Below are 17,017 nucleotides of genomic sequence, written 5' to 3' on the forward strand. Positions count from 1 at the left end.
CTTGGAACGCTAATAAGCCTTATTAATTGCTCGAAAGGACAAATATTGTAAACTATTTTGGGTGTATGTTTCCAGTTCCAAAAATAACTCCCCAGCAAAAAACTACTGTACCATAAAAAGGACTATGATGATTTTGGGGAGTTGTCATTTCAATATTAGAAAGCAACCCTTGGAAAGCTAACAACCCAATCTAAGACACAAACTTGTGGCATTGGGGACACTTATTTGGTTGTCTCTTCCCAGTCCGACAAATGGCTCCCAAGCATGAAACTGTTGTAGCACTATTGCACCTTAATACCACTATTACTTTTACAAATCCTGTTCAGTTTAACAAATTGTATATATAATAATAATAATAATAATAATAATAATAATAATAATAATAATAATAATTTTATTGGTGTTGTTAATGTTATTATTAGTATTAAAGTTCATTATTATATTATTTACATGATGTAATACAATATTTGCAATTAAAACACACATTTCTGAAAGCCCAGAATAAGTATTTTTCTGTTTTAGACGTCTTTGTAAATCTTTCCATTGTTCCGGCATTTCGGGTTTTACCCAGGCCCCTATTGATGCCATATCGACGCTGTTGTGTTTGAACCTGAACTTTTTCTCAAAAGTTTATTTTGACTTTAAATCTCAAAACTTTTGACTTTTTTTCTCAAAAGTTTTGAAGTTTTTTTCTCAAAATATATATATTTTTTCTCTCTCTTAAGTGGCCCTAATGCTCTTCCGTAGAGATCTGTATGTGGTTTCCTTTGTGCTAAAAAGACATCAAATGCACTGAAAGAATGTTTATGCCATGATAAGAAACATAAAACATATTTTCGGGAATTTTGAAAGCTTCTCTGCAGGCATTTCTTTTTTCTAACAACAGTCTCTGGTGCCAGCATGCAAATGTTTCTCCAGGCTGGAATTTGTTTCCTAAGGGCTCTGTTGTATTGCAATTGATTTATTTCTATCTTCTTTGTGTTTAGTGTGCACAGATTAAACAATCCACACAGTACAATAAAGGACTGTACACATACTAGGATATATAAATAGTGTTTTTGAATGTATTTATTTTTTCAGAACTCTAGCCCTTTGAGCTTCAACGGTACATACCAGCCTTTTATTCAATGGAAATGACATCATTTGCATATATATTACTGGTTAAACCTGATTTTCCTGTATGAACATGTTCACATTGTTACTTTTTATTATGCCCCATAACAACTGAGCTGTGAACATCCTCCACTTCAGACCCATCCAGTAGTAACACTTAACAACAACATTTTAGACATTTCTCTCCCTGCAACACTTTCACTTTGGCAGTTTAGGTGTATCAGTACCCCCTGTAATAAGAGAACTTACAGAGAAGATAAGGAAATGTTCTCCTATCTCTGAAACAGGCCTCTTTGGATCTTAAAACCAGGCAGCTGGCAGCCACCATCCCCTCTCCTCCAGTTGTGTGAATTATTAACACTCCTCCTCTCCTACTCTCTCTCATTTCAACAGGTGCCCCCCCTGTACAATAACCCATCTTCACTCTCACTCCCCCGAACGGTTCACTTTTTTCCAGCTCATGCGGCACTCTGTTGAAAGACACCTAGCAGAGGAAGCAGAGTACAGCATTTCCCACAGACAAGGTACGGTTTCCATTCCCTTCACAGGAGTACTAGTTTAAAATTTGTTGTTTGTTATGTTTTGTTTTTGTATCTGTCTCCCCCCCCCCTTTGCTTAAAACAAGGTATGTGTTTTTATGAATATATTATGATTTAGACATGTGTCCAGATTTTGTTATTGCTACAAGGCTACACAGCCTACCATTTGTATTTTAGAAGTAATTTACTAATTGTAACTTTTGTTTATGTTGCTACACTGCTAAATCTTAATATATGCAGTCTTTTTTTCACCCAAAATTTGACATCATCGTCGGTGTTTTTCTATTGCATTCCACTTTTTACCATCTAACAGGTATGAGATATTATTGAAAGTGTTGGTCCTGCTCTTTTATTTTATTTGTGAAAGTGCATGTACATGTGTATCGGGATGTACTGTATGTGTGCGTGTGTGTATGTTATATAATATGAACACACTTAAAAGTTGTAGATCCAATAATCATTGCCATTACCACAAATTCTTGCAGTCTTTAAATTATCTGTAAAGTATGCAGTTTCACTACTCATTTAATTTATTTAATCTTTTTGTTGCTGTTAGTAGCAGTAGTAATAGTAGTGGTAGAAGTTGTAGTAGTAGTTCTTAAATATCTATATTTCTATAAATAATTCTTTTTTTTAATGCATAGACTCAGTCTTTCAGTATAAGAACAGACTGTTTAGGGAAAAAAATGCAATTCTGTTTAAATTAAGGAGAGAAGTCTACCACAATTCCTTGAAAGGAAAATTTATTTCAATATTTAATTTTTTTTATAAAGGTATCCGTTATTTTGTTTAATTATTATATTTCAAACATTCAGCACATTTCATCATCATCATAATAATAATAATCCCTTTTGACCTTATTTTTACATTGATATCATGTGTTTGTTTGTTTGTTCTGGAAGGCCACACCTCATAACACAGACATGATTTTCTACTTTTGGTTTCTCTTCCACGTTTCTGTCTCATGGGCCAAATTGGCACCACAAGAGGGGCTTGAGAAAGTGTACAAAAACCTGGAGGAATTAAAATTTGTGAACTCCAGTGCTGCGTTGTCCCATATTCCCAGTAAGATTCCCTCATTCACAGAGCAGTTTGACCTCTCCAGGAACCACCTGATGGTCATCCCCAAGGGTGCTTTCACAGCCCTTCACAGACTGAGAGTGCTTCTAATGAATGACAACAACATCAGCTCCATTGAAGACGGCGCCTTCTCCTTCCTTGAGAGCCTCCACAGACTGGATCTGAGCTGCAACAAGATCTCGGCTCTTAGCGACGGATTCTTCCGGGGCCTGGGCTCTCTGAGGGACCTGCTGCTGTCAGAGAATCAGCTCATGGCCCTGCCCAGCAGGAGCCTCCAGCACCTGGACAACCTGCAGAAACTCATCTTGAGCCGCAATGACATCGGCTTCATCGAGATCAGGGCATTTGGACACTTGACCCAGCTCAGGCAGCTGCACCTGGACAAGAACAAGCTGACCATCCTTGGCTACAGCATCTTCTCCATGCTGAAATCGCTGGAGATCCTCAGTCTCCAGGAGAACCAGATCAATGGCACTGAGGTGGGTGTGTTCACGCCTTTGACCAGCTTGGTAGTCCTGAACATGACCAACAACCTGCTGGAGACTATTCAATTCAAGACCTTCCTTAGCATCCACACCTATGGCACCCACATCCTGCTGGCTCAGAACCGCTGGCACTGCGACTGTGACCTCCAGCGGGTCTTCAGGAAGCTGCAGAGCGTGCAGAGGCTCATTCTAGATGACTACAGCCACCTGACCTGCCAGGAGCCGCCGGAGCTCCACGGCCGCAGACTGGAGGAGGTGGACAACCAGCTGTGCATCAGGGAGACAGTGACGGTCCTTGTCATCACCCTCACCGTGGTCATCACCGTTGTGGTGGCCATCGTCATGGCAGAGAGGAACGGGAAGAAGATCACTGGCAAACACTGGAGCGAGGAGAGTAATCTGAGCTACGACTCCCAGGACCAGCTGACACACAGACCTCTGCGCAGACACTACGGACTTTCCGGATGAGGGAAATCGTCAGTAGATGCTTCCAGAAAAGCAAAACGCACTGAAAGGTATTGTCAAGTAAGAGGTTGCTAAAGGGTGCATGGATTGTGAAGAGGGATGACTTTGATTAAATTGACCATTAACTCCATCCTGTTTTATCCAAAGATTGTCCAAAATGGAACTGAAAAGCTTGATAAGGAAAACCTATGGTAAGCAGAGTGAAAAACAAACTTAAAATGCTCACAGCACAGATTAATATATTATTTATTTTGTCATGGACTTCTCTAGACTAGCTGGCTATGGCAGATAAGCCCCTTAAAATTGGCCCCAGAGAAAACACAAGGAAAGGTAGAAAAAAAACATGTTTTATGTTTCCAATTCAGCAAACTGTGAATACTTAATTGAGAAAGGCAGACATACAATGACATATTCATCAAACATTTATATCAAGGCTGTGTCTGCACCTGTTTTGTCCTCATTTGTATGAATATAAAAACAATGATGTTGTTGAATATCCCATAAATCTTTCAGAATAATGATTTGTGAGTCTCTATGGGCTGTTTAATCTGCATATTTTGATCTGGCGCAGTTACAAATGTGTTATGTTCCAAAAAAGTGTGGAAAACATAATCGTCAAAGGTTCTATGAATTATTCCACGGTGTTGCAAGTAAGAAAGTAAGGGGGCTACAGAATAAACTGTTGGATGCTATACTTTCACATCCTGTTATTGAAACTACTTCACAGAGTTTCAGTCAGTTATGAGGAACGGGCCTGTGGAAGTCTTTACATTCTTAAAGAAGAAAATTAACAGAAAAAAAATGGCTGACTGACACAAACTCTTTTGTAACTTTAAAGATGCTGCAACATTTTTATCCAAACACCTGTTCACCTTTGTAAAGATAAGGCTTAGAGGAGGTCTAAAAGCCTGGGTCCTGAATTCTTGTCACAAATATTGTAAATATTGTTCCCAGGGCTGCACCTTTGAATGTATCTCATTTTGTGTAATCATCATTTCTGACAGCCTGGTAAGACAACGCATCTTTTCACAAAGCAAAGATGATGGACTCTGCTACAGATGATCTCAGATGAATATATCCTGTAGAATGTTTAAGATAGCAGTGGGTCCTCTTCTGAAGTTTGTCACCACGTCTGTCCCTGCTTTCGGTCTACAATGCCAAATTCCTGTTGCAAATAAAATGACAGATTTTTCAATCCCATGACAAGAGTATACTAACTCTCATGGCATATGAGTATCCCATATTTGTTCATTATGAAATCATGTAGTTTTTTTTTTTTTTAATAAAGATATGCTAATGTTATTATTTAGATCTATTTGCTGAATTTATGTATTTATTATTAGACCATCTGCAGAGTTGTCATTGACATTTCGATAGCAAATATCTACAGTCTGATGAACCATTTAGAAGCGGGTGCGTTTTTTCACAAGACTGCATATTTGCCTATATAGGGTTACGGACAAGTCTGTACACAAAAAACGCAGGCTAAATAACGTATTGCTCATCATATATATGGAACCAGCGACTTACCAATGAATTTGTATGTTTCATGTGTAAGCTACCATTGGAAGTACTGTATTCTAAAATAATTATGCCACACTTTTATGCATTGACGTGACGTGTCGTGTGAATAGACATGAACTGCTAACCTTTCCCTTCTTTGGTGGCATTTGTTGGGGTGTTACTATCATCGGAACAAGCAGTGTGCAGCAGCTGAAATCCGACTTGTTTTGGCAAGTTACTGTTCATGTTAAATTATTATTATTATTTTTTTCACATTTATTCTGTCAAAGTATGTTTTATATAGTACAGGTATGTTAAACTTGTCTACAAGACTTGTGTAATCCTTTAATGCACTACTTAGTTGCATTTGTGTGTTCATTTCTCTTTCTGCAATAAAACTTTAATCTTGTTTTGATTTGAATGTTTATTTATTCAACAGTTGTGGTTTCACATTTTGTCTGGAGAATCATTTAAATGGTTCCTATCAGTTTTTTAGAAATAATGCAATCTTTTTCTTTGTGCCATTGCCACAAAAGGAACTTTTTTTTCACATTATTTTTTTATGGAGGTGATTACCAACTTGAACTTGGAGGGAGGTGTATGGGTGTGGTTTTGACCCATCAAACATTCCAAAGCACGCTAACCTTTTGTTTTACAACTAACCTGTCTGTATCTTCCCACTTAGGAAGACACAGGCAGGTTGGCTAAAGCCTTGAAGGGAGTTGCCAGTGATGTGCCCAGCTCAACCCCAGGTGGGAGGAAGCAAGGGTAGCTACATCACTAGTGACTTTTCTTAAAGACAGGCTGCTCAGCTACAGCCTTGCATGGTTTACCTTGGTACCCCTCTCATTTACCACCTGGACACTCAACCCCGTTGCCTAACTTGTGTAACAACCTGGTGGTGCTACCAGCCTTGCTTCTACACTCTTATTTAACGGACAGGCTGGGTACACCCTTGAGTCTCTTAAAGCCAGAAAGCAGAAAAATCTGGAGACCCTTAAAAACGTAGTGTCTGCACTATCCGTGGTGCAAAAGATAAATGTCCATCCCATAGTGTCTTAGGTAGCGATAACTGTAAAATAGAATGCAGGTTAAGATTATGCAGTCCAAAAAAACACCAACAAAGTTGCTTTAAACAACTTGAAATCAATACGTTTGATTTCTTGTTTTAATCATTAAAACACAGCTCCAGCAAACAATAAACACCTGGCAGATGCTGCCATCTTGCAACACACCTGGGAGGGGGTGTGGATACCTGGAGGGGACCCACATTCAAAAGGCAGGGTTCCTCTCATGATTAGCGAAACTGAAATAGTCCAAATCAGTCTACCTTTCCTAGCAGGGAAAATTAGTGGTGCAAAGTACAGAAAAGTCGTTGAGGAAAACCTGCTGCCCTCTGCAAGAAAACTGAAACTGGGACCAATCTTTCAGCAGGACAGGACAATGACCCGAAGCACACAGCCAAAACTACACTGGAGTGGCTAAGGAACAAAAAGGTAAATGTCATTGAGTGGTCCAGTCAGAGTTCCCCAAGGAACTTGACAGAGCTAGAACAGTTTTGTAAATACAAATGGTCAAATATTGACAAATCTATGTGTGGACAGTTGATAGAGACCTATCCCAACAGGCTCACAGTTTTAATTGCTCAGGGGAGTGGAGACTTATCCAATTATATGTCAGTTTTGTATTTCAAATGCTAGAAACTCTGAGGCACTCATACAGCAACATGTGAAAGTTCAAGGGGCTGTAGACTTTCTATAGGCACTGCTTTCACTGCCATATAAAACATGCCCTATTGTACTAACATTTTATTGAGAAGCAGTTCAAGGAAAGCATGCACTACGGGTAAGGTCAAGTATGTACAAGCTAAATGTAATTTTGCTCTTTCGCTATCATATGTTCATGCCTAACGGCTGATACAGCTCAAAATGGCAGCGCCCATGCCGGCTTCTGCTTGACTACGTCATCATTCGTCGATGAGGAAACGGTTGTACATTAATACGGCGGCGCTGAAAGATGACACATTATCAGTAAAATGTCAGAGCCGATTTGACACGCCTGTGGATGGTGATAGAGCACTGAACAGGATGTCTTTGAAAACAGGCGCGTTTTAGAGTTAGAGGAAAATACTTATTATTTTTTCGCTACACAAAAAGGTAAGGGGTGCCAGTAATACAATAATAATATTTTAATTTACGTTCTTACATACATGATCTGTTTATGAATAATTATGCTCTGTTGTGCAGTTGATCAATGTTAAGGTTTCCCATCAAAATGGTAAGTGCGGTACGATGTTTTGTTAATTACATGCATCTTGTTAAGCTAATCAGCGTGATCATTGATCTTAATTATGCAATGTAGATCAAAGTGAAATCTGTACTGTTTCTGTTACGGATCAGAGATGCTAAGTTGGATACATATATTAACTAGCCAGTTTATTGACATAACAATAACTGCAATTGATTTTTATTATTCTAATATTAACTTATTTTGCACGTAGGTTTGCGAAAAAAATAAATTAACCTGGTCCATTTGTGAATGCATGGGGATAATTTACGCATTATATTTAAAAAGACATTGTATTTGAGAATGTATCATTTTATTAAAATTGATACGTTTTAATGAAGGTAGCCTGCTTATAAGTACTGCATTAATAATAAACAAAACGAATAGTTTAATCTAAGTTGAATCCGTGACGTTATAAGTGGTATGTATGCATAATCAATACACTTAAGTAAAACCTATTAAATCTGTGTACCCAAAGAGAGATTTACATCTAATTACAGAATATAATCTCATGACCTAATTCATTGCCAAAGCTATTTTTAATGCGTTACAATCTCATTAGTAGGCTACATGCTACTACTTTACTGTGTATACAATAATTACAAAGAATTAAAGTATTGATGCACACAAATTAATTTATTCTTATCATTATACAGTAGGGCTGGGCGATATGACTTAAAAATGGTATCTCCATATTTTTGGCAGGTTGGGCGATACACGATGTATACATCGATATGCCTTGTTTTTATCCAATCAAGCTACAAAATAAGACCAAAGACATTTAAACAACAATTCTTTATTTAATCATTAAATATGCAAAACTAACAAATACTACATGTAGGCTGTCATGGTAAATATATGCAGAATGCAATATATAACAGTGCAAGTGGTGTGTGATTACTATTATGTGTGTTATGTTATGGGATTATATATATATATATACATGCATACATACATACATACATATACACATGATTTACTGTCACATAACAATAACACAAGTAATAGTAATCAAGCAACACATGTGCTGTAAAATGGTACAGATTCAGTTATATTTACCACAGCTGGGTCTACAGTGGCGCATTAACATCTGCTAGACAGGGACATTTCTTCTCTGAGTGTCGCGTTTCGATTCTACTTACCGGTACAGCACGTGCTAATACTAAATAGTTATAATAATAATAATAATAATAATAATAATAATAATAATAATAATAAAAGCTGTTATACCACTTCACCATCTAATGAAACTTTCTGCATCTGTTTGCATTGCTTTCCAATTTATTAAAATGCAAACAAACTCTTATTCTTTAATTTTATACAAATTATATCCGTCTAAATTAGCGGGGGTGGGGGTGCGATCGGGTATTGTCGTGGGTGCTGCTTGCAGATGGAGTTCAGCCCGGCGACGAGAGCGGGGCGGACCGTGTGCGCTTGCGCATTAAAGTAACTCATGGTTGTGTTGGTTATTGTGTGTCAGTTCTCTCTCCTCATGTCTGTCTGTGTTTCTGATGCACATTTCTGGCCGCACCCGGCACGTGTGGAAGAACCGGGGAGAACGCAAAGCGTCCAAATGACGAAAAATCCTGCCGTAAAGAGTGCGATTTGCGACACCACGATATAAACGATAGAGCATAATATGAAACGATAGACGTTTTTCTATCGTCATACGATATATATCGTCATATCGCACAGCCCTATTATACAGCAAGGTGAGTTATATCATTTGACCTAATCACACACATTGCTATATATAGATAGGTATTTATTTCTTCAGCGATAGAATTAAATCAGTACAATTAGCCTACTTAAATTAGGCATATACCACTTAAATCAACTACAGTCTGCCTATTGGCATTTAAAGCTCTAAGTGTAATGCTTTAAAAATATATACATTTAATTGTTTTGCTAATGGGAACCATATACAGTGAGGGAAAAAGTATTTGATCCCCTGCTGATTTTGTGCGTTTGCCCACTGACAAAGAAATGGTCAGTCTATAATTTTAATGGTAGGTGTATTTTAACAGTGAGAGACAGAATAACAACAAAAAAATCCAGAAAAACGCATTTCAAAAAAGTTATAAATTGATTTGCATGTTAATGAGGGAAATAAGTATTTGATCCCCTATCAATCAGCAAGATTTCTGGCTCCCAGGTGTCTTTTATACAGGTAACGAGCTGAGATTAGGAGCACTCTCTTAAAGGGAGTGCTCCTAATCTCAGCTCGTTACCTGTATGAAAGACACCTGTCCACAGAAGCAATCAATCAGATTCCAAACTCTCCACCATGGCCAAGACCAAACAGCTGTCCAAGGATGTCAGGGACAAGATTGTAGACCTACACAAGGCTGGAATGGGCTACAAGACCATCGCCAAGCAGCTTGGTGAGAAGGTGACAACAGTTGGTGCGATTATTCGCAAATGGAAGAAACACAAAATAACTGTCAGTCTCCCTCGGTCTGGGGCTCCATGCAAGATCTTACCTCTTGGAGTTTCACTGATCATGAGAACGGTGAGGAATCAGCCCAGAACTACACGGGAGGATCTTGTTAATGATCTCAAGGCAGCTGGGACCATAGTCACCAAGAAAACAATTGGTAACACACTACGCCGTGAAGGACTGAAATCCTGCAGCACCCGCAAGGTCCCCCTGCTCAAGAAAGCACATGTACAGACCCGTCTGAAGTTTGCCACTGAACATCTGAATGATTCAGAGGAGAACTGGGTGAAAGTGTTGTGGTCAAAATCGAGCTCTTTGGCATCAACTCAATTCACCGTGTTTGGAGGAGGAGGAATGCTGCCTATGACCCCAAGAACACCATCCCCACCGTCAAACATGGAGGTGGAAACATTATGCTTTGGGGGTGTTTTTCTGCTAAGGGGACAGGACAACTACTGCATCAAAGGGATGATGGACGGGACCATGTACCGTCAAATCTTGGGTGAGAACCTCCTTCCCTCAGCCAGGGCATTGAAAATGGGTTGGGGATGGGTATTCCAGCATGACAATGACCCAAAACACACAGTCAAGGCAACAAAGGAGTGTCTCAAGAAGAATCACATTAAGGTCCTGGAGTGGCCTAGCCAGTCTCCAGACCTTTATCCCATAGAAAATCTGTGGAGGGAACTGAAGGTTCGAGTTGCCAAATGTCAGCCTCAAAACCTTAATGACTTGGAGAGGATCTGCAAAGAGGAGTGGGACAAAATCCCTCCTGAGATGTGTGCAAACCTGGTGGCCAACTACAAGAAACGTCTGACCTCTGTGATTGCCAACAAGGGTTTTGCCACCAAGTACTAAGTCGAAGGGGTCAAATACTTATTTCCCTCATTAACATGCAAATCAATGTATAACTTTTTTGAAATGCGTTTTTTTCTGGATTTTTTTGTTGTTATTCTGTCTCTCACTGTTAAAATACACCTACCATTAAAATCATAGACTGATCATTTCTTTGTCAGTGGGCAAACGTACAGAATCAGCAGGGGATCAAATACTTTTTTCCCCTCACTGTATACTGAGAACAGCGTTTACGTCTTAAAATTACGAAGCTTTGCAGAAAATCAACTGCAAAAGTACAGAGAAATTGTAACAAAAAAACAAATAAAGAAACTCGAATTATGAATGATGTATTACATTATTATATGAAAAACTGAATATATTAAAACTGATGTTATATATTTGTAAATGTATATATTATATAATACAATTTGTTAAGAAAAATAGAGCATTATACTGCTCCCTTGTTAAGATCAATAAATGTATTCAGTAATTGTGCTTTTCAAAGTGAATGAATGCATTGTAACTGTGACACATTGCAGACCATTTTCATCTATACAATGTACATAATCACCCTTTGAACCCTATTATAAATGTGTATTGTTAACAATAGAATGTAGTATTTTTAATTTTATTCTCTGGTGTAAAAGTTATGCATCACTCAAGGACAATTGAAATTGACCTTGCGGTTTTATGTATGCACAGAAATAAAGAGGTTTAACATTCATACATAACAGATGCAACTTGCACACCTCTAAAAATATATTGTACTCATGATACAGTTGCAGCAATAAAGAAAATAATATGTTTTTCAATAACTCAGGAAACGAGGATGTTGAACAGGTTAGTACAGGGTGGGGCAAAGCAATGTGTAAAACTTTTGTTGTTGTTTTACAGTGCTGTACACTCTTGTTAGGGAAGTGTAAAATAGGTTATTGAGGTTTGATTAAAAAAATAAGTTTACAGACATCTTAAAATATATTGTTGTTCTTCCTCTTCCCTATGCAGGTTGTGGGTTGAAAGATGTCACAATTGATGTCTGCGTTGGTGCAGGCCTCTGAGAAGGCAGCCAATATCGCTCGTGCATGTAGGCAGGAGGAGGCCCTCTTCAGCCTGCTGATAGAGGAGAAGAAAGAGGGAGAGAAGAACAAGAAGTTTGTAACAGACTTCAAAACACTAGCAGACGTCCTGGTCCAAGAAGTTATAAAGCATGACATTGGAAAGCAAGTATGTAATTTGTACATCCAGGTTATCCTTTAAATACAGAAGGGAGAGATTCCATAAACCACATCAAGGAGAACAAAAATGCTGTAGAGCCAATGTGTCTGGTTTGTGTATGATATGTTTATACATATATGTATGCTACACAATGAGGTATTCCTCTGCAGAAAAGTCTGATAAGTTTAGTGTGTTATACTATACAACTAACACACTGCCACCTTTTATCATTAAGTTTCCAGAACTTGAAAACAGCATATTTGGAGAAGAGTCCATTGAATTCATGAATGGATTAGGTAAGTTGTTAAAATATATCAGCTCATCTAGAAAGCAGGCACTTATCCCCCCCATTATTGCACATCATTTCACCAGATTGTGTAATTCTTCACCAATAGATATCGGAGCATTGTGCGGTCATTGTTGAGAATAGTGTTTTCTTCTTCTCTCTTTTAAAGACATATGAAAATGAGCAGCCTGTATTACAGATAGAAGCATGAAAAGGAGCATGCATGAACACAGCAGTATTTGATAGCTTGGCATTGTGCCTGATAGACTGATATATATACCTCCCTCTAGAGTATCGCTGTGGGGAATTAATAATACTCTTAACTATTCAGGTAACAGCTCCTAATTTACCAAAGCAGGTGCTCTGTCCTAATCACTAAGGGTCACATTGATAGGGCTTTACTAATTCAAAAGTGTTACCATTTGATCCAGAAAGCCTTACAATTAATTTGCTTTCATTCTGCAGGGGAGAAGATTCAAGTGCAAGTATGTGAAACAGAGCACAAGACCACAATGCTCCTCAGCAAAGTGCTTGATGGGAATATGGCAGCAGCCGAAGCTCTGGCCAGGACAGCCCACTGGGATATCCTCCTGTCTGACCTGGGGACGGGGGACATCGACATTCCTCTGGAGAGCCTGGGAGTGTGGGTGGATCCCATAGGTAAATGACTGTAATCGGATTAGGGAGCGCAGCAGCGCTTTAGTGTTTGGAACAGATGTGGCAACATGTTTAAATCTGGCCCAGAGTCCTCCAATACCGGTTTACTTTTGCGTTGCTTCTAAGTGATCTATAATCTTTACTTTGACTCTAGATCACCACTAATAATAATAATACTAAAAGTATGAAAGCAAAGCCAGTAGGGGGTTGAAATAGATGGCTTTGAGTTATGTTTTCCCATCAATACCAGACAGCTGCTGGAGGTTTATGGGAAATTTTAAAATCAGTTGAATAGTCATTCCTAGTATGGGAATTACAGCAAAATTCATCATGTAAATTATTCCCAAAATATTTTTTAACTGACACCATGTTTGTTTACCCGTTTTATTGTTATTTTTTTAGATTCAACATTTCAGTATATCAAAGGGATCAGTAACTCGAAACCAGACGATAACATTTACAGCCAGGGACTTCAATGTGTGACCATTTTAATTGGGGTGTACAATCTGCAATCTGGGGTGCCCATCATGGGGGTTGTCAACCAGCCTTTTGCAGCTCTGGATCCAAAAACACAAAGGTAAAATTCCTGTGTTCATCTTTTAAAACGTGTTTATTGAATTGGGAGGCTGAAGAAGAGGCTGATGGGAATTAAACATATGCACACACATCATCACAGCTTTCTAGCTCGGCTATCAAATTTAAATGTCAGTTGACAATTATACCAAATAACTTATGAACAAAATACTGACAGCCTCTAGCAAAGTTAAACGGCTTCCTTTCTTATGTTCTTCTTAGCACTAGCTCTTAGGAAGTGATTTGTAAAGCATTGCTGAAATAAATTGAAATAACCATTTAAACAGAGACAAATTACAATTGCTTGTCTGGTTTATAATGACAAGCTTGTGGAGTATTTGTGACATCATCTTGTGGTCCAGACGAAGGCCCTCAAAATACATTGATAATCTTTTTAATTACCAGAAAATGTACAGTATGTTATAGGAACTCTAAGGCTGCTTTAGTCAAAGTAATTTCCATTAATGTATGTACTTAACATGTATGATATTTCTTCTACACTACTATTTTTTTTGGTTGTTGGCACCGGTAGTGGTCCCTGGAAACACTAACTTGACCCTCGGGAACCATTGCTTTAGAAGGGGGTTATATTTCTGTGTTATTTTTGTATTGTGGAGACCTGAAAACTCATTTTAACTCTGGACAAAAATAAATGTGTTTTCCCCAGGTGGAGTGGACAGTACTATTGGGGGATTTCATATGGATCCACCAACATTTCATCTCTCCAGCTGTCTTCTGAAGCCAGTAGCACCACAGAGGAATCCCACAACCCCTCCAGCTCTCCTGGGAAGGGATTCTCAGCCGTTCTGAGCACGGGGGAAACAGAGAGCATCAAGGCTGTGCTCCAAGAAGCCTGCGGAGGAGGCATCCACTACGCAGCTGGGGCCGGCTACAAAAGCCTGTGCGTCGTCCTGGGCCTGGTGAACGTGTACGTGTTCTCCGAAGACACCACCTTCAAATGGGACTGCTGCTCCCCTCACGCCATCCTGCGCTCTCTTGGCGGGGGGATGGCCGACCTGAAAGAGTGCCTGAGGATGAGGCGAGACGGGAAACCAGAGGAGCGTCCGGAGTTGGTGTATAACCTCCCTGTGCAGGAAGCCAGTGGGTCCGATAAGTGGGCCAATAAGGGCGGTCTGGTTGCTTACAGATCGCAGAGTCATTTGGATGCAGTCTTGAAGCTGCTCTCCGGGGTAACTGTATAGTCACGATAATGCTTTTTTTTCCTCCCCCATTTCTTGTTAAGCCACAGAGAGACATTGTGGGAATCCAGAAACACTTGCAATTGAAAGTATTCACACACTTCATCTATAACTATTTTATCCTGTCATTCATTTAGTATAATTAATATTGTTATTCAAACTATACTTATTTATCAACGGTATCTTCTCATTGTTGGCTGAACACTGATTCAGCCTAGAGGAAACTAATTATTCCAGTTAACCGATCTGAGTCAAGATGGAGGGGGTGTAAACTCTGAACTGCTACTCCACTGATGAAAATGTGAGTGTTTTAACTCGGATTAAACTAAGATTACGTTACAGTTTAATAATATTAAACTCACACTGCACCTTCCTTGTTTTTGGCATTCACTGACTGACATTGTGTATACAGTATTTCAATAAGGATAACATACATGACTGAGTGACAAAGTTGCCTTTAAAAAGGATTTGTTGCTTCTGTTTTTATTTCCTAACTTACTATGTGTCTTCATTACCCATGTGTTTTTATGCTTCTGATAAAACTGCATCTTGGGGAAGCATGCAAAATGCAGATGCTCTACACTGGCCCTTTAAGTGCACTGAAAATGCAACTGAAATCGAAGTCATTTTCTACAAGAGCGGGCTTCCTGTGTAGTCTGCACAGCCTGATCAGTTCCTCTCTGACGGTTAGAGGCAAACTCAACTACCATGGCCATTCCTGTCTAAATGAAGCACCCTTTCCCTTAGCCCGCTCCTGTGTGTTTTCTATGTGTGTTAATCTCTTTGCAGATCTGAGACCACAGCTGTCAATTAAATAATGCATGGGTTGAAGATAATACCTGGTGCGGTGAAGCGGAAGGCAAAACTTGCTGCCTGTAATAACCTGGGTTTGCTTACGTGCTCTGTTAGAGAACCCACTTCCTGTATCGCCTTTTGTGATTCTAACTGTGTGAAGATTAGGAAATGAGTTTTCTCTCCTGTGAAGCTGATAAGGAATGAGATCAGCTAATGATTCTGAGTGGCACTCCCCACTGTCAGCAGTCCCCACCTAAAGACTTTCTTATCATACCTGCCCTGTATCTCTGTGTCGTCGAGGGGCTAGTTCCATTCCATACGATTCAATCAAGCACTTCTAAGCTCTTCAAACATGAGACAAGAGTGATTGATGCTACATGTAGTTCATGTGCTCATGCAAAGACAAGCTAGAGAACCACGATCGGTGCAATTTTCATAGATTCTTTGACACCATATATGTTATTGTTTGGCCTTCTCCTGCTCAAAGGCCATAACTGACATTTAGACAAATCTACCAGTAAGGACAGCTGCAATCATAATTTTCATACATGTCTGGTAAACTGTATTATTTTGCACTGTTCTTTAAAGTGTTATGGAAGATGTTGCACACTAGTTCGTAACTGATGTTTATTTGCCACTACGACTGATTCTACTGTGGTGATAATGACACACATGGTGCAAATGATTAACTATTTTTAGCAACAATGATTTTGGGACCATTTTCTGTTGGCATTACAATCACATGTTGTTTAGGAAGGAAGTGCAAAATGCAATGATTGTGATGTAACTGAATTGTAAAAGTTTAAGATTAAATATACAGATTTTAATTTTATTATAGTATTCTATCCATGCAAAATTAATATAATAAACTAAGGGATAACTCTTTGGTTTCTTACAGTGTTATTCAAAGACTATTCTGTTTGTAAGCAGATGTATGTATATTGCATATAATTTGTATTGTTAAACATGTATGTGACATGCACACGTAATTAATAAAACAAATATTTAGTGTGCTTGCTTTTAGAGTATAATAATTACATGTAGCCACTGAACAGCTGTATGTATGAAAAGTTTATTTCTGTGTTTAAACATTTCTAGTAACCAAAAGCTGGGAATGGCCTCAGTCTGAGAACTAGGCAATTCACAAAACCTTTTCTTGTGTGTTTAAATACTTTGTTTGTGGAATGCTGAAATCAAATATATTTTATGCATTAGACATTATGGTAACACAATAATATGATAGGCTTTTATATAACCTTACATCAATTAAGCAAATATTTTCTCCGCAGCAGTAAGCATTCAGTAATATTTGGCACTTGGAACTGAACTTCAAAGCCCTGCAGCTTTTAAATTAAATTAGGTTGGATTTTACTTTACACTGTCTGAGGATGTAATATTATTTTGTTTTTAACAGAGGGAGCTTGGCTTCTCCCCAGCCCAGGAATTTGATCAGCTATTTCTGTCAGGTGTTTTTTTTTTTAAGTATAAAATCTGCCATACTTTCAGAATCTGCTTCTGGAAAAGCCTGTTATGTTAAACTCCCC

At 38.7% G+C, this 17,017-nt stretch overlaps 2 protein-coding genes across 2 annotated transcripts; both read left to right on the forward strand.

The window, feature by feature from the left end:
• The first annotated feature begins 2,575 nt into the window (after positions 1 to 2,575).
• LOC136711945 (leucine-rich repeat-containing protein 15-like) lies at positions 2,576 to 5,515 on the forward strand. The gene has a single exon (XM_066688537.1). The coding sequence runs from the start codon at positions 2,576 to 2,578 to the stop codon at positions 3,683 to 3,685; it is 1,110 nt and encodes a 369-aa protein (XP_066544634.1). The 3' UTR covers positions 3,686 to 5,515.
• A 1,685-nt stretch (positions 5,516 to 7,200) lies between these two features.
• LOC136711953 (inositol polyphosphate 1-phosphatase) lies at positions 7,201 to 16,486 on the forward strand. The gene is made up of 6 exons (XM_066688548.1): positions 7,201 to 7,341; positions 11,754 to 11,972; positions 12,199 to 12,259; positions 12,715 to 12,909; positions 13,309 to 13,483; positions 14,147 to 16,486. The coding sequence occupies exons 2-6, from the start codon at positions 11,769 to 11,771 to the stop codon at positions 14,679 to 14,681; spliced, it is 1,170 nt and encodes a 389-aa protein (XP_066544645.1). The 5' UTR covers positions 7,201 to 7,341; positions 11,754 to 11,768; the 3' UTR covers positions 14,682 to 16,486.
• Positions 16,487 to 17,017: the final 531 nt, after the last annotated feature.

The sequence above is a fragment of the Amia ocellicauda genome, chromosome 16 (genome assembly GCF_036373705.1).
Source record: "Amia ocellicauda isolate fAmiCal2 chromosome 16, fAmiCal2.hap1, whole genome shotgun sequence".
Lineage (NCBI taxonomy): Eukaryota > Metazoa > Chordata > Actinopteri > Amiiformes > Amiidae > Amia > Amia ocellicauda.